Genomic DNA, 22,782 nt, shown 5'->3' with positions numbered 1-22,782 from the left:
AATGTGATTATGAAAGAGACTGAACATCAGCTGGATCCAATGCAGTTTGCATACAGGCCCAACAGAGGAGTGGAGGACGCACTTTTGACTTTACTAAATCTGATTCTTAAACATGTAGAGAGTAAAGGGACTTTTGCAAGACTTCTTTTCATTGATTTTTCTTCAGCTTTTAATACAACACAGCCCCATATTTTAATTAAAAGACTTTTAGAACAGTTTGAAATCAGGAAAAACCTGGTGGGCTGGATTTTAGATTTTTTAACTGACAGGTAGGGCTGCTCGATTATGGCAAAAATGATAATCACGATTATTTTCACTGAAATTGAGATCTCGATTATTTGACGATATTTATTTAACAATAACAATGAGGGGGAGATACAGGAGAGGTGGAGGAAGATCTCAGCCTGGGCGTCTATTGTCTTGTGTAGTCTGGAGCATGAGTGGATGACGGGGTGGGTGCAGTTTTCTCTGTGGTGGGGTCGGGTGGGCTGTCCCGGGCTCTGTGGGGCCGGGCGGCGCTGCTGTTCTGGGCCCTGGTCCGGATGGGCCTGGGCCCCCTTTCCCTGGCGGGTTGCGGAGTATGGGGGTGCCTACTGGGGTCAGCGGGGGAGCTGGCCCCAGGGAGGGGTCACTTGCCCCTCCCTTCTTTCCCTCCCCATCTCCGGCTGCCTCCCTCTTCCCGCTCCACCACAATCACCCACACATGCAGGGCCTTGGGGTAAAGGTGTGTCACCAGGGAGCAGGGGAGGCATCCCCCCCTCTGTCCCCTTCTGGCTTCTTGTGCCTCAATTTTATCTCACAACTTAGACATTCACATTACTCACACTCTCATAACACATACATATAGGATCTTGGGGGTGGGCACGCTACACGGACTCCAAAAGACCATCAGGGTGTACACCTCCCCCCTGGCGTCGTTGCCCACCTTTTAAATACTCGTAGACATTGAGGGCTATCAGGAGGGGCTATGCGCTTACCTGCTGCTCTCTGGCAGGTAGCTCCATGCCCTCCTGGGTTTTAAAGGCACCTTAGAACACACATGCATCAACACTACATATGAGCGGGCAGAGGGAGGTTTGGAGCCTTCCCACACCCCCGTTCTCTGCGACCTGCTGGAGCGGGGGGCTGGGAGGAGGAGTTGGCCGTCCGACTGGGGTCTGGAGTGTGGGGCCTCCCTGCTGCTGCGGAGTCGGGGCGGTCTGCTTCTCCCAACCCCAGGGAAAAGGGTAACACCACCTGGGTCTGGGTGCAGTTTCTCCCTCCAGGGGCAAGGGTACCTAGACCCGGGGCTTAGAGTACGCTTGGGGAGTGTGATTGTGTGTACAGTGTCTCTCTGTCTGTCTCCACGTTGGTTGAGTGTTGAGTAATTGCATATGAGAGCATGAGGGTGGGAATGGATGTTTGTATCTGTGTGTGCCTGTATGTCTGTGTCTATATGTCAGGTTGGGTATCAGACGCCGCCTCTCTGGGGACATCTCAGGCCCTCCAAGGTATGGAGGCCTATCTCCCCCCACCACTCCCCCTGCCGGTGGCAGACGCCCTCAGACATCGGTGCGTTAGTGGGTCTTTGTGTCCGGGGGTGGGCGTCCAGGTACACACCGGCTCACTCCTTGGTGGCTGCTTATCGGGGCCTGGAGCCTGGGGCTCGCTCGGGCCACTTCGGGGGTGGGGTGCCCTCGGCCTCTCGGCCTGGGGCTCGGTCACTCTGGCGCAGCTGGCTGCCGGCGGAGCTCACGGGCACATCACTGCAACCCCCCCTGGCTTCTGCTCCGCGGCTGCTGAGTGACCCCTCATCTGGGACTCTCCTCAGCTCCTTCTGGGATAGTGGCACAGCTGCCCCTCTGTTGGTCTTCCTTGGTCTCTTGTGCTCTGAGGGCCTCTGGATGTCTGGCGCCTGGATCTCCTCCATACCTGCTTCATGCCCTGGTGGGCGGGGCTGTGGCCCCCCCACACCCTCTAGCAGATCATTACATGAAGGAACCTTTTAAAAACAAGCGCGTCCATGCTCACAGGTGTACACACGGGTGCTCACACACACAAACTACACCCTTTTTGGCTCCTACCTCAAAGCACACTGTGCGCTGTCGATCTTACGTGCTGCACAATAATGTTTAATATTTAGTATTTACTGTTATATTCCCATAGATCATCGTGATGTTGTTTATTCTATTGCTCTCGTTTTCTTCTGCTTGTTTTCTTTTTTCTTTCTCAACAGGTGATCCAGGTGATCGATATATGTATTTCTTTTTTGTTTTTTGTCTGCTTATTTAGTTGGTTTTTGGTTTTTTTTTTGCCCTTTATCCCCGTCCCTCTTCTCCACTGTTTTCCCCCCCTCTTCCTTTCTCCCTTTTCTTTTCCTCATTCAAGTCTGTCCAGTATCCAGCAAGTGAAAATAAAAATAAATAAATAAATAAATAAATAAATAAATAAAATAAACAATAAAAGATGAATCAAATGGACCATTACGGCGAGGCTGGGATGGTCAATTTGGTAAAGTAAATCCGTTGGGCATCTTTCCTCGCATTTAGACAATAATTCTGATGGCAAAAGAGCCAAACGGGACAGGCAAAAAAAAAAACAAAAATAAAAAAAAAACCATAACAATGTGTTGAATAATGACTTTAAAGATTGTCAAAAAATAATATAAAATAGTGCAAATACTGATAACAGTGCAAATGTTTGCAATATAAGAAATAAATGAAAAATGTAAACATCTATGTTTAGTGAACTTTGCAGTGTTGCTCTGTGGTGCAGCTACGACACCGTAGCAAAGTTTACACACTGTGTCTACTTGATCCACGTCTGACTCCGCGAACCCATAATGTTTCCACACCACTGAAGGTTTTTTACCTCTCTTTTCAACCAACAGCAGTCACTCTCCTCTCCAAATAACTTCTGCTTAGCTTTCCGAGCTTCCCTCAGGTCCTCTTAATCAGCGGTCCCCAGGGCTGGACTGGGACAAAAAATCGGCCCGGGCATTTTGACTAGAGACCGGCCCACCAAAAATGTGACGTCATTCAGGGGTAAAACCGCAAAGGATTCTGGGAACTTGTGGCAAGAGGTACTAGCGCATGCAGGCTTTCAATTGAACTCAGTTACACAGCGATAAAAAGAAACACAAAAAATGGCAAGAAGCTGTTGTATTATTAACTGCAATAGCCGGTGTTGTGCCAAAAGGTGATTGTCTGCCAAAAACTGATTTCCGGTATTTGCCAAAAACTGATTGCTCGTATTTAAATTGCTATAAGTAACTTGTTGGGCTATAATATGTGAAACATATGTCAAATGCATCCCTCATGGATGACATAAAGTCATCTCTCCATCTCCATCTCTCTCTCCTGCTCTTCTGTCTCCTCTGTCACAGACTTCTCCACCTTTGATGATAAATCAGCCTGGTGCAACATGTAAGGATTGGCACAATTTGTTAAGATTTTGAGGAGTTTGAGAAACTAACCTTAAGCATAAAATAAAATTTACTATCAGTAACTTAAGTTACGGAGTTTATATATTGCTGGGCGGGTGCTATGAATTCATAGCACCCGCCCAGCACTATATAAACTCCGTCATGCTAGCTAGTACGCAGTACCAGTTATTCTAAGCGACTGTAAAAAGTCAGCACAACAAAAACAAACTACAACTAAACTTGGTTTATATCTGACACAGATAGACAGCAGGTCCTAACTTACCTGAAGTTCAGTTCCTCTGCCACTATGACCGGCGGCTGCCTCGGGTCTCTCCTCCTCTTGCCTCCCCTTTCCCTTATCCACCTGCTGGCCTCCACCACTTGCTGATGTTGCTAAATCTGTGGAAGCTATGCCATAGCTACCGCCAAACAATTCAGTTATTTTTACACATTTGGCAGCGTCTGCCTGAAGGGCTTGTTTCTTTTTGGCCCTAATTTTTTCTGCACCTCCTTTCCTCTTTTTGTTCTACATTTTCTTTAGTTCCTCTATAAGATTGCTAAACAAGGGGGAGGGTGCATCCGACCTCCTCGGCTGTAACTGGTCCAGCCCAGAGTCGATCATGACCAATTGGCCAATCCAACACCTTTCATTATTTATACCCTTCCAAAAAAAAAAAAAAAAAAAATCGCCATCGGGCTATGGCGGTCCCCAACCCCCGGGCCTCGAACCGGTCCGTAGGTCGTTTGGTACCGGGCCGCGAGAGTTGAGGCTCAGGTGTGAAATGTATGGTTTTCAGGGTTTTTATCGGTTTTCAGCGTTATTTTGTTATCGTTTTTATCGTTAACTCTGTTTTCCTGGGTCTTTTCACGTGTGTTATGAATAAATCTTCTTTTTTTCGGTACCGGTACTAGTTTTATTTTGTTGTATTTATCCGCGACACCTTAAAGGCCGGTCCGTGAAAATATTGTCGGGCATAAACCGGTCCGTGGCGCAAAAAAGGTTGAGGACCGCTGCTCTGCTCTTAATTGGGGTTCTGTCTGACCCAGTGTTCTCCTCCACAGGTTCTCCTCAAGGGTGCGTCTTATCTCCCTTATTATTCATTCTCTATACAAACATGTGTCAGAGCAGATATGAAAACAGGACCATCATTAAATATGCAGATGACTCTGTTATTGTCAGCTTACTGAAAGAGGGTGAAACTAACCACGGTCCAGTCATTGATGACTTTGTTCAGTGGTGTGAGGAGTCTTATCTCCAGCTGAACATATCTAAAACAAAAGATATGGTTGTTGATTTTAGGAAACAACAAAATGGGCACGCAGTCACTTTAATTAAAGGTCAGAAAATAGAGCAAGTACAATCATAAATATCTTGGGACCATAATCAATGAAAAACTGAACTTTGATCAAAATTGCAAATCAGTTTGTAAAAAGGGTCACCAGCACCTTTATTGCCTTAGGAAACTTGCTCATTTCCACATTGACCAAAACATTTTAACTTTGTTTTATCGTTCTTTTATTGAGTCTGTTTTATCCTTTTGTTTGGTGGCATGATTCGGTCAGACCTCTGTCACAGAGAAAAACTCTCTGAATCAGATAGTGGGATGGTCCAGTCGTCTGATAGGTGAGCCACAGTCTTGTTTAGCCTCCCTGTACTCTAAGCAGGTACAGAGGATGGCTTTATCAATCCTTAAAAATGGTTCCCATCCGCTAAGGGGTGAATTTCAGCTTCTTCCCTCAGGACGGAGGTTTCTATTTCTGAGATGCAGGACAAAGCGTTATAAAAATAGCTTTGTCCCCGTTGCTGTCACTGAATTAAATAAGAACTGTTTTTGATTCGAAATATTAAATTACTATATATGTGCCACAGTGAGGTTTATATCTTTACTAGGTATGTGTGTTTTTGAAGGGATGCCAAATGCTGTCATTTTTTCTGTAAAGCAAATTTAGCTATGGGTATAAATAAAGTTACCTTGACACCACACCGCCCTTGGTCACACATAGGCTTAGATTTCTTCACCGTCTCCCTGCCTCTTCGGGGAGGAATGTCATTCTCACCATCGTAGATAGGTTCTCTAAATCAGCACAGTTCATTGCACTAGAAAATTGCCCACTGCCATAGAAAATGCTCAGCTATTAGTCGATCATGTTTTCAGACTCCACGGCATCTCTCAGGAAATAGTTTCAGATCGAGGTCCCCGATTCACTTCACAAGTTTGGAAAACATTCTGCACAGCTCTGGGCGCCAGAGTCAATCTGAGCTCTGGGTACCACCCACAAACCAACAGCCAAACAGAAAGGCTAAATCAGGAACTAGAATCAACACGCCACTGCATGCTGTCACATAACCCCTTGTCCTGGTCCACCCTGTTATCATGGATTGAGTACACACATAATTCACTTACCACTTCTGCTACTGGTCTGATCCTGTAATAAATGCATGAACTAGTTTTTCAGCGTCACTCTGAGACAGGATATTTCTAACTTTAGAGATGTTGCACAAATGGAAGAAAGCAGTCTTATATATTTGTTTAATATGTGCGTTGAAGGACATGTCCTGGTCAAAAATGACTCCAAGGTTCCTCACAGTGTTACTGGAGGCCAAGGTAATGCCATCCAGAGGCAGGTACTTCTGATTTGAGACCGTAGTTTTCACAGGAGCTACAGTATCCAGAGTCGTACGTAGTGAGGAGATAAAATTATTAACAAGATGATCGACTAGGTGCTCAGGTGGCATTCTTATGAGATGCCCAAACCACCTCAACTGGTTCCTTTTGATGTGGAGGAGTAGCAGTTTTACTCCAAGGAATCCATCGACCCTCTGGAGAAAGCCATTTCCACCACTTGTATCCACAATCTCATCCGTTCCGTCACTACTCAAAACTAATGACCACAGGTGAGGGTAAGGCTTAGGGGCAACAACTCATCACCGATCGGGAATGGGCACACCAACCTTTCCTTGCTGAGGACCCATAGCTTCTGAAGGGGCTGATTCTCATTCCTACCATTTCACACTCCACTATGAACCAGTGCAAGCTAGAACACAACACCTATAAAAATCACAGATGAGATTATACGGCCACCAAAGTGAAAATCTTTAAAAATACTGGTGGTCGCCTGTAGATATGCCTATGGTGTCAATTTCAAAATGTTACATTGCCTTGCTCTTGAGATATGCCTTTCACAAACTTGGGTGTCCACACTGAACGCCCTCCTTTTACACCTGAGCAGTAAAAACTGCATTTTGTATTTACTTGGTTCATCTTTGTCTGATATTAAGGTTTGTTCGATTAGTTTGCCCAAACAGCAGGACCGTCACATTTTCCATCAGATGAGACAGTCACTGAGTGGTGACGACGGAGTGTGCCTGTGCTGATCCCGCCTGGAAGAAGAGTGACCTAACGAGCTGCTATACTCATGATGTAATGTGTGTATATGCTATGTGTTGGGCAAAATACTGAACAATGAATTCCTCTGAATTCCTCTGTTTTGTATATTAGTGTGTGATTTTAAGTAGTATGTATAGAATAATGCTAATGACTTCCTTACTGTGAAGCAGTATGAGTGGTCAGAAAGACTAGAAAGTAAAATTTAATGTCAATGTTCTTACTGCAGTGGTGTGGAGCTTCATTTTGAATTTTTCAAGGTAAAGCCAGTGTTTGGATTCGCTGGGGTCCAGGTCGTGATAGAAGTCACGAGCCGCATAACCAAAACTGTGGAACTTCCTGTCTGGAGTGAGAAGGATGGTGGTCGGTGTCTTCTGATTGGATACGCCTGGGTCCCCACCCTCCCAACGCCTGGAAAAAAACGACAGTTATCAATATATGTGCAATAAATCTGCTTTTAAGTGAATACAGCAGCTAAACTTGTTAACGATTGTCACAAATGTTGGGTAAGGACTGATTATTCAGGAAGAATTAAGCATCATTCCACAACTCACGGCAAACTTGTAAATAAACCTTTAAATCATTCTTTGAGTTCTCTGAGGCCTTATGAACCCACTGGCTCACTCACACCCCAGCACTTATGGACAAACAGAGGACTTCTATTATTAGGGCCCTATTGTTCCTGCACCTCTAAACCTATTGGCTGGGGTTAACCAGCCCTATTGTAATCACTCTGTTTTATTTTCCGTCTTTAACTGCCTTTTTGAAGGATTTAACATACTGACAAACTCATTAAAATTTGCACATGCCTCACACCTGTTCAAAGTTTTTTTATTATAAATTACGATTTTGCCATAACCAGCCACTGTACTTTTGGGATTTTATCGGATCTAAACCACAGCCCCTGAACACATTTCAACTGATTTATTTGACAGAGGGAACAGCGCCACCTAGTGGGAACATGAAACGCCATGTTTTACACTTTGGGGTGAGGTTTTGAGGTGGTTGACCCCAGCAACTTGAAATTTGTCCAGGAAAGCCTTAAGGAGTTGGTCTTTGGTCACATGTTTTCGTCAGACTTTTGATGCACTTCTCCTCCAAGGTTGAGCCCATCCACCTCAAAATCACTCAGAATCACACAAAACAATCAGAATGTGGAAACTTATCGTTTCCACAATTGCTTTCTTTAGTATTTGTAGACCTCTTTCCCTGTTTTAGTAAAGCCTTTACCAGTGACTCTAGTCTCTCCCCTGGACCTGTGATTAATTGTCCTGAGGAAAAGATTAAATAAACCTTGCATTCCTGTGAACCTTCCCATCTCTTCAGTCTGCTTTTGGCTCCGCCTTTTCCCCTTTGGCCTTCGGACATATCCAAGCTAAACGCTTACAGGTGTTTTCATTTTCCTTTATATAATTTGTCTGCAGCGACTGGTTCTACCGGAGGACCAGCAGAATTTGGGCACAAGTACAGATCACACTTTTTAAAATGGCAAATCTGCTGTTTGTAAATGCCAGCAGGCAGTGTTGGAGCAGCTTGGAAAAATAAATGCAATCCCTGGTGACGACGAGTCTAGACAAAGGGCTGTTCAGCTGTTACGGCTCTCGTAATACATGCATACAATAATTATTGTGTCTCTAAGTCAAGGACTTTAGAGGTTTTATGGTCATTCCAACACATGTCCTCAAAGTTGAAAAGTGCTCCGTTTTTTTATTTATTTATTTTTAGTTTTCACAAAATGTATTTTATTGGTGTTTTCGTACGATTTTTAAGTGCCAGAAAAATAAATCTTTTGTATCTCTTTGTGTAATAAGGAAAGTTGTGGTTACGACTTCACAGTAGCCTATTTAATCTTTTTTAGCCAGAACACCAACAGAAAGTCTGCCCGTACTCACTCGAGCCTCCCCTCATATGATGGTAATGTCACGTGTGATATAGGATTTCTTCTGTACTGTTTTGTTCGACCTCTGCGTATTCAGTAACACATACTGAGTTATGTGGTAAAATATGTTTTGTATCTAATTCCTACAAGTGATCACTGCTTCCAGTTTACCTCATTAAAGGCTGCGTCTTCTCTGTTTAATTCAATTAAATTCAACAAACAGCTCTATTCAAATACTAATAGCTTAATACTTACTAATATTAATTACTTAAAGCAAGAATAACATAATCAAATAAAAACAGAACTTGAACAGAAATCACAGTTTACAGCTACCCAAGGACAAGATCAGGAAGCCCATAAAAGTTCAAGAGCTGTGAAAAAAAATCCATTCAGGCTAAAAGATGCAGAAGATATTTAACATTTCAAAATGAATTTAATATATCAAAATGTTTACGCCTTTGTGAATGTTTTATCTGAACTTTTAACTGTTTATCAAGTTTTGGGATTTATTCTCTTTCACGTATAGTTCTCTTATTTCTTTCTTTTTTGGTAATTTTGAGGGACATTCAACATCTTCTGCAAACCTTTGTATTAAACTGAAGACATTTCAGGGTGTTGTTGTGGAGTTATGACCCCACCATCATCACAATAAAACTCCTTGTATTGTTACTTTTAATATTTCATTAACACACAATGAAATGCAAGAATTTATTGTGTCTTAGTTTTCCATGGCTTTGCTTCAAAGCTGACAATCCAGTATCCAGAAATATTTATAACTTTCTAATATGAAGTTGTGCTTCTAAAGCTTTAAGAGTCCTAAAAGATGCACGTATAGAATTATTTGAAAATCCTAGGTGACTTCCTGCTTGAGCTGTCACAGTCACAAGATTTTCAGAGAACATAACCTCTGACCTTGACCTTGAGTACAAGACTCACCCGAGACCTGGTAGGGTCTCCCCAAGACAAATTGGTCTTGGGTAAGAAGTTTTCATAGGAAGCTGAAAGTCACTCATCCAAGCGACTTCCAGTGTTCCTCTCTCTCCAGGACGTGTACATCCTTATCACTAAAAGACTGGCCACTGAAGAAGTCACTTTGCTGAGTGACGAACGTTTCTCCCAGATGCACAGAACTGAGCATCAAGACACCTGGTGGTGCGCTGGATCAGGTAGTGGGGGCGAGTCCTGGACAGACCGAGCGTAGCATGCCTAAACGCATAGTGATGATCTGGAGCGGTGTCTCTGGACTGACAGACTGGGGTGATAGTTCCTATCTTTGAATAAGGGCCTGGAGTATGTGCTCCAACTACAGGGGACCACACGCTAAGCCTCTCTGAGAACAGTCTATGCCAAGGTGCTGGAAGGAAGAGTTTGTTTGACCTTGGATACAAGAGGAACAATGCAGTTTCCATTCTGGAACATTGGGCCAGTTCTAAATCATATTTGAGGGGGATTCACCAACTTGTCTACATGTGTTTTGTTAATATGGAGAAAGCATTCGACAACATCCCTCAGAGTATCCTGGGGGGAGTATGGGATGGCCAGCACGTTGCTACGATCCCTGTACAATGTTCCCAGTCTTCCCAGTCTGTCTTGTTGAGGAGGGCACAAATAATTAGCTGTCAATTACAGAGCACAAGCATTCGAGCTTTGTATAGTGACAGAAAAACAGAGATCATGGATACAAGCAGCAGAAGCAAATTTTCTCTGAAGGGTGGCTGGATTCTCCCTTAGAGACAGAGTGAGGGGTTCAGAGTAGAGCCGCTGCTCCTCCACATGAAAAGGAGCCAGTTCAGGTGGTTTGGGCACCAACATGAAAATCCTAGGTGACTTCCTGTCTATGTTATCACCTCGAGGTCAGACATAAATATATACATATACATCTGTATATTAGGACTGTGCGTTACTAGTCGACTTGCCAACTAATCGGCACAATTGTTGTCACAGTCCTGGGTCGGTGACCCAGTGTTTTGGGGTTTTGTACTTTTACTTTTGATGTTATTATGAATTATGAGTGTTTGTGTTTTGGTTTCTGTCCTAGTATTTCTAGCTCCCTAGTTTTGTAGAACTGCTGAGTCCTTGTTTTTGGGTTTTGTTATTTGGTTTCCCAGAGTTATCTGTGCTCACACTTCTCTGTGTTCCCTCTGTCTGTCCATGGTGTCATTCTGCTTGTGAATCTGTCTGTTCAGTGTCTTGTCTGGCTCTGTGAGTTTCCTGTTTTATTCTGAAGGTCTCTGTCTCATGTGAGTGTGTTCGGTACGTTTCCCCTGTCCCGTCAGCTCTGACTTCTCCCAGCTGTGTTGCCCTCCTGTCTCCCATCCCTTGATTACTGCTGTGTGTATTTCAGCCCTGTGTGTTCTCCAGCCTGTTGCCGGTTCGTCTGCGTTATTTCCCTCCGTCAACCTGTGTATCTGCGTGTTCCTATGTTTTTCTCCTCGGGTCTCCAGTTAACGTTTCAGGTTTGTTTTGTTAGTTTTTTCCAGTTTAGGTTTTGCTTAGTTTCCTCCACGCCTTTGCCGTTCTGTTTGTATCTCCACCTTCAATAAAATTCCCCTTCATCTCAGCTGCCAGCATCTTGGGTCCACACGGCTCATCCCGCAAGCCGTGACGGTACAAACCGACCAGCCCGCCGGAGGACGTTCCGCCCGGCCCGTCGGTCCAGCCTTCAAAAGGGAAGCGGCGATCATGCCGCCGACGCCCTTCGCCTCAGCTAGACCCCGAGACTTCTGAATTGCCGGCTGTGGTGAGCGATAGAGACGTTAATCATGGGTTTTCTGACTTTGGGACTATTTATTCTGGGGCCGTGCCCAGCAGCCTTCAGCTCAGTCTTCAGTGTCCCTGCTACCTGTAGCTCAATCTCCAGTTCTGTCGCCCTCTCAGCCATCCATTATCTCTATGCAGGGAGAAAATCTCATTCCCACCCAGGGTGTTTCTCACAACTTAGCTGCTTTAGGTACAGTTATTCACTCCCCTCCCCAGAGGCTAGGTAGCCCCCGGGGAACTGCACGGTGTCAGCGCTGCCTGGGCTGAGCCAGTGCCCTGTGCAGCTCCAGTTACCTCTGTGCCTGCCAGAGGTCTCCGCGCACAGTCTCACAGATTAAACTCCAACAGGCAAACAAAAGCAATGTTTTTACCTTTATGCTGGATGTTCATCATGAAATGAATCTTTTAAATTATTAGCGCAATCGATTAAACATTAAAAAGTAACTTCAAGTTTATATTCTTCCTTCTTTTGTCTGTGTTTTGCTGACACTTTTCTGTGTCACATGTCCAATTAGCTACATTTAGTTTTCATTTGCCTGCCAGAACATCTTCCTTCAGCCTTGGTGATAAAAGACTGTTTTTAATTTTTGTTCACAGTCGAACTGATCAAGTTCAGTGCCCCACCAGCCCACCATCACATTCCACCTCAGTTTCCATTGCAGTGTCAGCCTACCTCATGGTGTGAATGCACTCTGGTTCCTTAGCAAAGGCGTAAGCATAACCGCTGGATGTGGTGCCAAAGTCAATGGCAACTACGACCACAAAGGACGGCCCTGACGGTACCTGGTCTGTATCATTCTGCTGTGCACAAAGAGGAACAGACAGTTTGATGGTGTTAGGACATATGATGGCATAGGATGAGTTCAAAACAACCAATCAGTATATGCAAATAAAAAATAATAACATCAAAATGGTAAAGTGATATCACAGGTGAGTAAATATCTGCAGGATGTTCAGTGTTCACTTTGAATGGCACAATGATGATGGAGACTGCAGGTTTATTTCTGCATTTACTCAGTCTTGGTGTCCTGCTGTTATGTAACATATATGAGTGAAGAGCAGACTGTCTTTACCTAACAGTTTGTAAGGACTTTGCTGTTACTGCTGTAGGATATGTTAAATAGACCATGACTCTCCAATGCCAGGTGTTGTGGCACTCAAGCATGATACAAAGGTAATCAGATTACCAGAATGACAGGAACAATGTGAGAAACAGGAGAAGAAACGCGTCAGATCACACTCGTCCTGTAGGAACAATGATTACAAACATGAACACATGAGTCACCTGAGTGTGTGAAGGAGAGAGAGGTGTAATTCCAGGGTCGCCCATGCTCTTTGCTGGAGAAGGATCAGCCATTGCATCTGTACATGAAGACAGAAAAGGATTTATTATGCAGTCCCACGGTGCAGTTCACTTTCTATTGATTATTTATATAAAGTTACACGCTGTCGTGTCATTTTTAAAGCATGTCTTTATTTGAACATCAGTAGGAAATTTATTCCTTTTATACTTTTTCATTTTATGCACCTTCTTTTCATGCCATGCATTTGTGCAGCTGTAAGCTTTTGCTACTGTGCAGTGAACAAGGACTACAGATCTGCAGGTCATCATTTATACATCTATATGCAGTGTTGGGGAGTAACAGAATACATGTACCGGTGTTACGTATGTAAAATACAATATGAGTTACTGTATTCTGCTAGTTTAAAAGTTACTGTTTAAAAAGGTGCCATTCAGTGCCTGTGTCTCAGTCTCGCGGCCCAGGTCACCTCTACTTGCAGCCGCATAATGACGTGAAGAAAGATTTTTTGAAAGTATTATTCAAAAAATGATTTAATATGATGGTAATAGGCAGACTGTTCCAGGCTTCCAGGTATGAAGCATGTAAATATAATAATAACCACTGCAGCCAAACAGAGAGCCTGACGAGCCCAGCTGTAAGTAAGCTATTAAGACTCGACTGTACACCGTGTTCCTGTTTTCCTCTGAAACAATAAGCTCTGTTGCAGCAGCCTTTCAACGCCTCTCTCTGTCTCAAAGTCGACCCAGACAACAAAGTAAAGCTAGTTTTCGGCTACGAGGCCGACACGAACCCGACGTATTAGCCAGAGGTCCCTTTACTACAGTTCAGAGCCGCGGACCTGTTTTATATACGCGTGGAATAGTTTCTATACGAGATCACTGCAAAAAGTGCAGCCTTACCTAATGTCCACCTACTGTTACTCATTTATATTAAGATTTAAACATCTAGTTGGTGTTGGTATGGAGAGTAGCCTTCAGTAATAGTAATAAATCACACAGCAATAGGACATTCATGTAGTTGTAAAACGTTTGATAATATAATAAGTAATCCAAAGTATTCAGAATACGTTACTCTCATTGAGTAACGTAACCGAATACGTTACAAAATACATTTTGGGGCATGTAATCTGTAATCTGTAGTGGAATACATTTTAAAAGTAACCTTCCCAGCACTGTCTATATGATACAGAGCTAGTTTAAATGAACATTTTTATGACAAGGGTTCATTTTCTTTCCTGCTCATCTTTTTTATCCCAAACCAAAACATTTAATGTATCTGCTTGTATCTTCTGACCTTTCACATTACCCACAAACGAGCCTCTAAGGCTGAGGCCATACGCACTCTTAAACGTTACATTGTTGGAGACAACCATTCATTCATCTACAAAAACAACATGCACAGCATGCTTCCTGCATCAGTCGACTCCTGGCTGACTCAACCCTGCGATGCAGCCATACTCCTGTTAGGGGACAACTTTTAGATATTATTTTATTTAAAAATGACAGACTTACATTAACTTAGTAATTAGTACTTAATTAAACCTGAAAATAAACTTCCTGTTGGTTAAATAATCAACTGACAGCCACTATTAGCAGGGGTGTCCTGATCTCAGTGCATCCAGACGACACCGTAATTCAAAGGACACTGCTAACAGAAGCCTGGCTTAGCCACTGACTTAAATTAGCTCCACACTTTAAGCACAATACTACGATAAACATAACAAATTTTTATCAAGGCCAGCTGACTAAAGATTTCCATGGTCACACTGACTTTTTTCTTGAACACAAGAAGGCAATAAGGCTCTGAAACTAAGACATGCTGCTTCCATAGTTGGTAAGCACCAAAAAAATGACCCAGAACACCAAAGAAAACCATGTTCCTGCAGAGGCTGCTGACCATGAACTCTGTAAATGGCCCAGAAGTGAAAGGATGCTGCTTTGTGGGTGTCAAACAGCCAAATGACAACATTTTCTGTGTGGAAAGTGCAGAAAATGTCTGTTACACCTGTCTTCAAAACACAATGGCATTTCAGTAGAATAGGAGGTTGTCTACCCATTTGCTTCCATCATTTTCATTAGTCTGGCTTAATAACCTTCAGTGAAAGTGTTCTTTGAATGCATACAATAATAATACTCCCCAGACATATTGTAAGTGTCTGGCAGAATTGTCTCACGGCGGGACATCGTGTTATCCATCCTATTTTTCCAGCTCATTCACCCTTTTCTCTTGCCATCCCCTACAGAGTGGATGAGTGGTCTGAAGACCCATAATACACTTTGCCAGGCAATTACAGTGCAGAATTACAGACCACCTGTGGCTAGACTCCATCTAGCCACAGTCCACTCCCCCAAATCACTTTACAACCTGGAGTTTTATTCCCAACAAAGGGTCGAAAAATCTCATCACAATTAGCAAAGTAAACGGTAATCTTATAATAAATAATATTTCAATTCTTTCTGTGCCAGCAGAGTGTTCACTTCTGTTCAGTGATTCATTTAATGTCTAAGGCATGTTTACGCTGAAATTCTAATTCTTCCCCTCCAGCATTCATCCGTTCTCTCATCCATGACAATCACACAATAATTTAAGTCATCCTGCGGCAACCCTGTGTCTTCCACACAGTGATAACACTGCTGGGTTTGTCCAACCAAGTCATCATTCTTCCCCATTAATCACATTTCTATACTATCTATATGAAAACTATCGATTGAAAACATTTTAGACAAACAAACATGATGGACTGTTAGTGCACATTAAATTAAACTGCATTCAATCTCAATCCACTAAAAATAATTAAAGTTCATTGAACTTTTTATAGAGTTCAAGTCGCTGAACTTTAATTCACAAATCTATCAATTTTAAGGCAAAATAGAAACTAAGCTTTAAAAACAAAGTGTTATTTATTACATTTACTCTATATGATGTTCAAACCTAAGATTTCATTTTCCAAAGTAAAGGTTAAACTATTAGTCATGCCCTTATGTTTCCAAATGATCAAACAAGAAAATGCAAAAAGTAACATTTAACCAACCTGTTAAACAAAGAGACAAAAGCCTGGTAAATTAGTATGAAGAGTCCACACAGAGGGCACGTTGTAGTGGATGACTGGGTCAAACAAGTGACAGGGGACTGAGATCCACAGATTAGAAATATGTTTTTAATCGTTTCATTTTGAAAATATTCTTAGTTTCCTCCTGCAGTTTGCTTAGGTGCAACACAGGAAAGCCTGTGGTCAGGGTTAGATCTGTTCATCTGGCAGAAAACCCTCCAGATGACCATGCTTTGTTCAAGCCAACCAATGACAACCAAGAGGGTAATATTACTATAAGGGACCGTAGAGCACATCGAGTTAGGTACAATGCAGGTCGGAGTGTTCCTGCTTTTCTTGCACGCTTTTTAATCCCACTGCCCTTTTTGGTCAAATAAAAGCACAAGCAGAGCAGAGTCTATATCTTTATTGTTCTCAAGGAACACAAGCTAAAGTATTTGTTTGTCATAGAGCACCCCAATGGCTTTTAGGAGTGTTAACGATCAGGACATGAATATTATTATGTACATCCAAACAGATGTTCCTTTAATGCCAGGCGTTCTGTAAACGAGCTTTCATTGTCATAAGTTTGTTCAGTACATATTTCTGGATTGTGAGAGTTGAGACAGTATGAGCACGATTATCCACCACACAAAGGAAAGACATTTAGGTTTGGTAAATGAGAAGCTACCAATATGTGCAAGTATCAAATACATATTAGTCATATTTATCCATACATGCCCCTGAAAAGAAAGCTGCGTGTAACATGGCTTAAAATGTTACTAACTTGTCACAGCTTTGCACTAATGTGCAACACAGTTCCTGCATCACTATCACTGAAACACATTTCCATAAAAACAAGGTGAATAAGGAGAAAACAATATAGCTAGGAAATTTATCAGATGATAGTAAATAAGACAATGAAAACACATCAGATCTCAATGGGAAATAATCATGCTTCACTGCTATGGATGGTGTAATGTGTTAGGAATGTGAAGCATGCCACATCATTTGATGGAAATGATAAGAATCGGGCTACAAAGGGCTGAACTCAAAGATGTTTCAAAAACACTAGAAAAGGCATGCAGCAGGCAAACTTGTCAAACGCTTGTTACAGAAATTCAGAACTCTGATCAATTTTAATGGAGGGATTGGCCGATTACGTCCGAGATGAGATGACTGGATGTGAGGCTCCTGAGACTGAATGAGACAGTAGATCTCACTCTAAAGACATACCAACGAGTTATGTGACGACCTTGAAGGGTCTTTAAACACTTCTGCTTCCAGAGAGCTACAGCTGCACCGCCTCTGGCTTCCTGCTTAAGGAAGCGTTTCACCGCTCTCGAGGCTCTCGACTCCACTGACCAAAATCTAGCTTCTCTACATTCTGTTAACCCCGGTCGACTGTTTCATTCCTGTCACTTCAGATCCATACCCAATCTGATACCAGACCAGTATCATGTTCACTGGTCCAACCAACATGTCCTACCACATGGCCATCGAGCTCCCTCATGGAGCGGTATCCCCTCGTGGTCACCTGCTCTCCCTATCCCCTAGGGAAAATAAGGCTATGGAGGAGTACGTTACAGAGGCTCTCCAACAGGGCTTTATTTGACCCTCCACCTTCCCAGCCGCCGCTGGGTTCTTCTTTGTTAAGAAGAAGGATGGCACAGCTGGCTGCTGGCACAGCTGGCTGCTGGCAGAGCCCGCGGGCACGCCACTGCAGCCCCCTCTGACTTCTGCTCCGTGGCTGCTGAGTGACCCCTTGTCTCGGGGGCACAGATGCCTCTCCGATGATCCTCCTTGGGCTCTCGCACTCTGGGGCCTCTGGATGTCTGGGGCCTGGAGAAACCTTTCGAATACACGTGCTCTCATCCACACAGGTGTTGACAGACACAAACTACACCTTTCTTAGCTGCTACCTCAAAGCACATTGTGTGCTGTCGGTCCTGCGTGCTGCACACCAACATTCAATATTTAGTATTTACTGTTATTTACTGCTAGCTAGATTAATGCAGTGTTGCTGTGTTTATTATGTTGGTCTCTTTTTTTGCTTGTTTTCTCTTTTTTTTCTCTCAACAGGATCCAGGAGATTTTCTTTCTTTTTAAGTGTCCTTTCTCACTGTCCCTCTTCCCCTCTGTTTTTCTTTTCCTTCAACTTTTTCTCCCTTTCCCCCAGCCATGCCTGTCCCATCTGAAACAACTGAAAATCAAATCAAATAAATAACAACAAAGGTCGATCAAATGGACCAAAACGGCAAGGCCATGATGATCCACTTGGCAAAGTAAATCCGTCAGGTATCTTTGTTGGCTTTCAGACATCAATTTGGACGCCTAAAGAACCAAACGAGACCAAAAAAAAAAAACTGTACTGATTGTCGGGGTTTGAATAAGTTAACCATCAAGAATCGCCATCCCCTCCCTCTGCTCTCGACTGCACTCGACTCCCTCTCCCAGGCCAGTAACTTTACTAAACTGGACCCGTGCAGCGCCTACAGTTTGGTGCACATCTTCCCCTTAGGACGGTGCTAAACAGACTGCTGTAATACCAACTATTCTGTAAACTGGAGAACTGTGCCTTTCTTCAACGGTCCACCACCTTCCATGGCTTTGCTATCTCTTCCAACAGTTTAGTCACGGATCTGGAAAAGATCCAAGCGGCGAGCCAAATTTTAGCTCCACTGTCACCCCGTTAACATCCCTCACCAAACCTGCTTACTAGCCTCAACCCCCCAAACCCATCCAGCTCCACCCTGATCCTGCTAAACCGTTTGTGGTGGAGGTTGTCAGGTGTCTGAGTTTATTTGGACTTATACTAAAGGTATGAAGTAGTTATGTTTAATTAAGGGCTTCTGAGTTTTGGTTACTTGTGTTCTAGTTTGGCTATTGTTAGCTTTCATGTTTGTTCTCTTCATGTCCAGTTTGTCTCTTTGTTTGCAGTTTGTCTTAGTTTCTCCTTGTGGTGTCCTCCTCTGATTGTGTGTCGTCATGTCTGGTTATGTATGTCAAGTCTCTGTCTTGTCTCCACGTTTCTCTCACTCTCTGTCTTTAGTCAGTCTGAGCATGGAGTGTGTTTTTCTTTTTTTTTTCCTGTTTTGTGATAGTCTGTTGTCCTAACCTGCCTTGCCTCACACAGCATCACATGACACAAGATCATAGCATGGCCACGTTCCCTTTACTCCTTTACTCTGGCCAGAGTTTATGGTAAAAGAGTCACTGGGAATGAGGATCAATGCATTGAGGAGCATTCAAAGCATGAGACATGGAAGCAATTTGGTTTTAACTAAAAGAAACTTGAAAGAAGTAATACTCCAATACATGCTTTTATACTAAGAGAGACAGTACGTCATCAGTAAGTCTTCAGCCTTCACGACCCAGAGAGAAACCTGTCACAGAACAAGACTGTACAAAAAAAGCATTAAAGCTGTCAGCTAAACACTCGAGAACAATGTTAAACAGTAGAAGAGAACAGAATAAAGCCTGATTTCCACTAATTCTGCAAATATTTTTTTTCTTGACAGAATACTTCTTAATATGTATCCAACAATACAGTTATTGTGCAGTATATGTTGATAATAATGTGCAAGACTGAGGCATTTTTATATCATTAAATAAAACTCAGCATAATTTGGACCATTAAGGACCACTGTTCACTGGATGAAAAGCTGAATAACATTATAGAAAGAAACAAGAGTGAGCTGGTGTAGCTGCAGCATTACATTACTTTAAACCACAGGTCAAGACATGGTTTTTTACCTGCTATAAAAAGCCAGGCCAGGAAAATCTCCATCATGTTTTTCTGTTTTATCCTCAGTTACTTTGACACAAAGGCATCTGCTGTGATGCTCACACCTCTGATGAAGTCTCACAGTGTCAGCTTTGTTTTATACCAAGATAGTTTACACCGAGTTTGTAATTGCAGAGAAACAGTCAAAAAAATTGGAATTAAATATTTATAATTTACAAGCTTCTTTCAGCAGTACATATCCAAGATAAATGTAATATTTCTGCCTGTCTGAGTCAAAACTGAATTGAATTCAATCAAATCGAAATCTTGTTACTCCGAACTGAATCAGTTGTAGAAATCAGTGATGACACCCAGCACTACAACTGGCCTCTCCACAACGTGGAGGCTCCTCTCTGACATCATAATAACATAGCTGAACAGGCACATTCAACATTTAAGATCATATATTTGTCATTGTAGAAAGATACAAAGACATTTTGTTTGGTGACAAGAGCTATGTACAAACAACAGGAATATTTGCAAACATTATGTTGTTGTTATGAGAGCAAGTGCAGACATTCTGTTTTTTTACATGACTGCAAAGATGTGCATGTGCCCGTGCACTAAATCAGTCCCAACAGTTTGCTAATAAAGGCCACAGCCATGAGGAGGAAGCTGCTCTTCACTCTTTCCTGGTTTTAAATGTCCAGTATCTATTCCCCCAAGGTAAAAGTGTAAACAGGTGATGACCAGGTATGTCGACTCTCTGCTTATGAAGCTGGCTTTCTGTTTAAGACGGTCAGCATACACAGTGTGCCATTGTTGGAGTATTGCTCCCTCCCTCTGTTTGCCTCGACGACACGGGTAAGGTGTTTTTTGTTTTCTGCTTAGCAAACCACACTGTAACACACTGAGTGAGGAGCTGAGTGTGTTACAGTGAGTGAGGAGCCGAGTGCGTTACGGTGAGTGAGATCGGAGTGCGTTACAGTGAGTGAGAGCCGAGTGCGTTACAGTGAGTGAGATCGGAGTGCGTTACAGTGAGTGAGAGCCGAGTGCGTTACAGTGAGTGAGATCGGAGTGCGTTACAGTCAGCGAGAGCCGAGTGCGTTACAGTGAGTGAGGAGCTGAGTGTTTTACAGTGAGTGAGGAGCTGAGTGCGTTACACTGAGTGAGGAGCCGAGTGCGTTACGGTGAGTGAGATCGGAGTGCGTTACAGTGAGTGAGATCGGAGTGCGTTACAGTGAGTGAGAGCCGAGTGCGTTACAGTGAGTGAGATCGGAGTGCGTTACAGTGAGTGAGAGCCGAGTGCGTTACAGTGAGTGAGATCGGAGTGCGTTACAGTCAGCGAGAGCCGAGTGCGTTACAGTGAGCGAGATCGGAGTGCGTTACAGTGAGCGAGATCGGAGTGCGTTACAGTGAGCGAGAGCCGAGTGCGTTACAGTGAGCGAGAGCCGAGTGCGTTACAGTGAGCGAGAGCCGACTGCGTTACAGTGAGCGAGAGCCGAGTGCGTTACAGTGAGTGAGATCGGAGTGCGTTACAGTGAGTGAGATCGGAGTGCGTTACAGTGAGTGAGAGCCGAGTGCGTTACAGTGAGTGAGATCGGAGTGCGTTACAGTGAGCGAGATCGGAGTGCGTTACAGTGAGCGAGATCGGAGTGCGTTACAGTGAGTGAGAGCCGAGTGCGTTACAGTGAGTGAGATCAGAGTGCGTTACAGTGAGAGCCGAGTGCGTTACAGTGAGTGAGAGCCGAGTGCGTTACAGTGAGAGCCGAGTGCGTTACAGTGAGCGAGATCGGAGTGCGTTACAGTGAGAGCCGAGTGCGTTACAGTGAGAGAGAGCCGAGTGCGTTACAGTGAGCGAGAGCCGAGTGCGTTACAGTGAGTGAGAGCCGAGTGCGTTACAGTGAGCGAGATCGGAGTGCGTTACAGTGAGCGAGATCGGAGTGCGTTACAGTGAGAGAGAGCCGAGTGCGTTACAGTGAGCGAGATCGGAGTGCGTTACAGTGAGCGAGAGCCGAGTGCGTTACAGTGAGCGAGATCGGAGTGCGTTACAGTGAGCGAGAGCCGAGTGCGTTACAGTGAGTGAGAGCCGAGTGCGTTACAGTGAGTGAGATCGGAGTGCATTACAGTGAGAGCCGAGTGCGTTACAGTGAGCGAGATCGGAGTGCGTTACAGTGAGCGAGATCGGAGTACGTTACAGTGAGCGAGAGCCGAGTGCGTTACAGTGAGCGAGATCGGAGTGCGTTACAGTGAGCGAGAGCCGAGTGCGTTACAGTGAGCGAGAGCCGAGTGCGTTACAGTCAGCGAGAGCCGAGTGCGTTACAGTGAGCGAGAGCCGAGTGCGTTACAGTGAGCGAGATCGGAGTGCGTTACAGTGAGCGAGAGCCGAGTGCGTTACAGTGAGCGAGATCGGAGTGCGTTACAGTGAGCGAGAGCCGAGTGCGTTACAGTGAGCGAGAGCCGAGTGCGTTACAGTCAGCGAGAGCCGAGTGCGTTACAGTGAGCAAGATCGGAGTGCGTTACAGTGAGCGAGAGCCGAGTGCGTTACAGTGAGCGAGAGCCGAGTGCGTTACAGTGAGCGAGAGCCGAGTGCGTTACAGTGAGCGAGAGCCGAGTGCGTTACAGTCAGCGAGAGCCGAGTGCGTTACAGTCAGCGAGAGCCGAGTGCGTTACAGTCAGCGAGAGCCGAGTGCGTTACAGTGAGCAAGATCGGAGTGCGTTACAGTGAGAGAGAGCCGAGTGCGTTACAGTGAGCGAGATCGGAGTGCGTTACAGTGAGCGAGAGCCGAGTGCGTTACAGTGAGCGAGAGCCGAGTGCGTTACAGTCAGCGAGAGCCGAGTGCGTTACAGTGAGCAAGATCGGAGTGCGTTACAGTGAGCGAGAGCCGAGTGCGTTACAGTGAGCGAGAGCCGAGTGCGTTACAGTGAGCGAGAGCCGAGTGCGTTACAGTGAGCGAGAGCCGAGTGCGTTACAGTGAGCGAGATCGGAGTGCGTTACAGTGAGAGCCGAGTGCGTTACAGTGAGCGAGATCGGAGTGCGTTACAGTGAGTGAGAGCCGAGTGCGTTACAGTGAGTGAGATCGGAGTGCGTTACAGTGAGTGAGATCGGAGTGCGTTACAGTGAGTGAGAGCCGAGTGCGTTACAGTGAGTGAGAGCCGAGTGCGTTACAGTGAGTGAGAGCCGAGTGCGTTACAGTGAGTCGAGTCTTGTGCAGACAAAACCATGTATTATCATTAGGGCTGCCACGATTAGTCGACTAGTCACGATTACGTCGACTATTAAAATCGCCGATGA

General features: G+C 44.3%; 1 protein-coding gene across 4 annotated transcripts in view; it reads right to left on the bottom strand.

The window, feature by feature from the left end:
• The window catches only part of hspa12a (heat shock protein family A (Hsp70) member 12A), a 74,969-nt gene that overhangs the window by 31,231 nt on the left and 20,956 nt on the right, over positions 1-22,782 (bottom strand). For 2 of the 4 annotated variants that reach the window (XM_084949605.1, XM_084949607.1), the window contains exons 2-4: positions 12,714-12,790; positions 12,102-12,229; positions 7,014-7,200 (exon numbers count right to left, since the gene is read on the bottom strand). In XM_084949605.1, coding sequence (XP_084805731.1) covers positions 7,014-7,200; positions 12,102-12,229; positions 12,714-12,790 — 392 coding nt within the window. The remainder of the gene's footprint in view (positions 1-7,013; positions 7,201-12,101; positions 12,230-12,713; positions 12,791-22,782) is intronic. The other 2 variants (XM_084949608.1, XM_084949609.1) reach the window with 1 other exon arrangement.

Source organism: Perissodus microlepis, chromosome 13, assembly GCF_051167445.1.
Source record: "Perissodus microlepis isolate ML-2025 ecotype Zambia chromosome 13, ASM5116744v1, whole genome shotgun sequence".
Taxonomy (NCBI): domain Eukaryota; kingdom Metazoa; phylum Chordata; class Actinopteri; order Cichliformes; family Cichlidae; genus Perissodus; species Perissodus microlepis.
The sequence above is the reverse complement of the archived record's forward strand: the minus strand, read 5'-3'. Positions and strand labels throughout refer to the sequence as shown.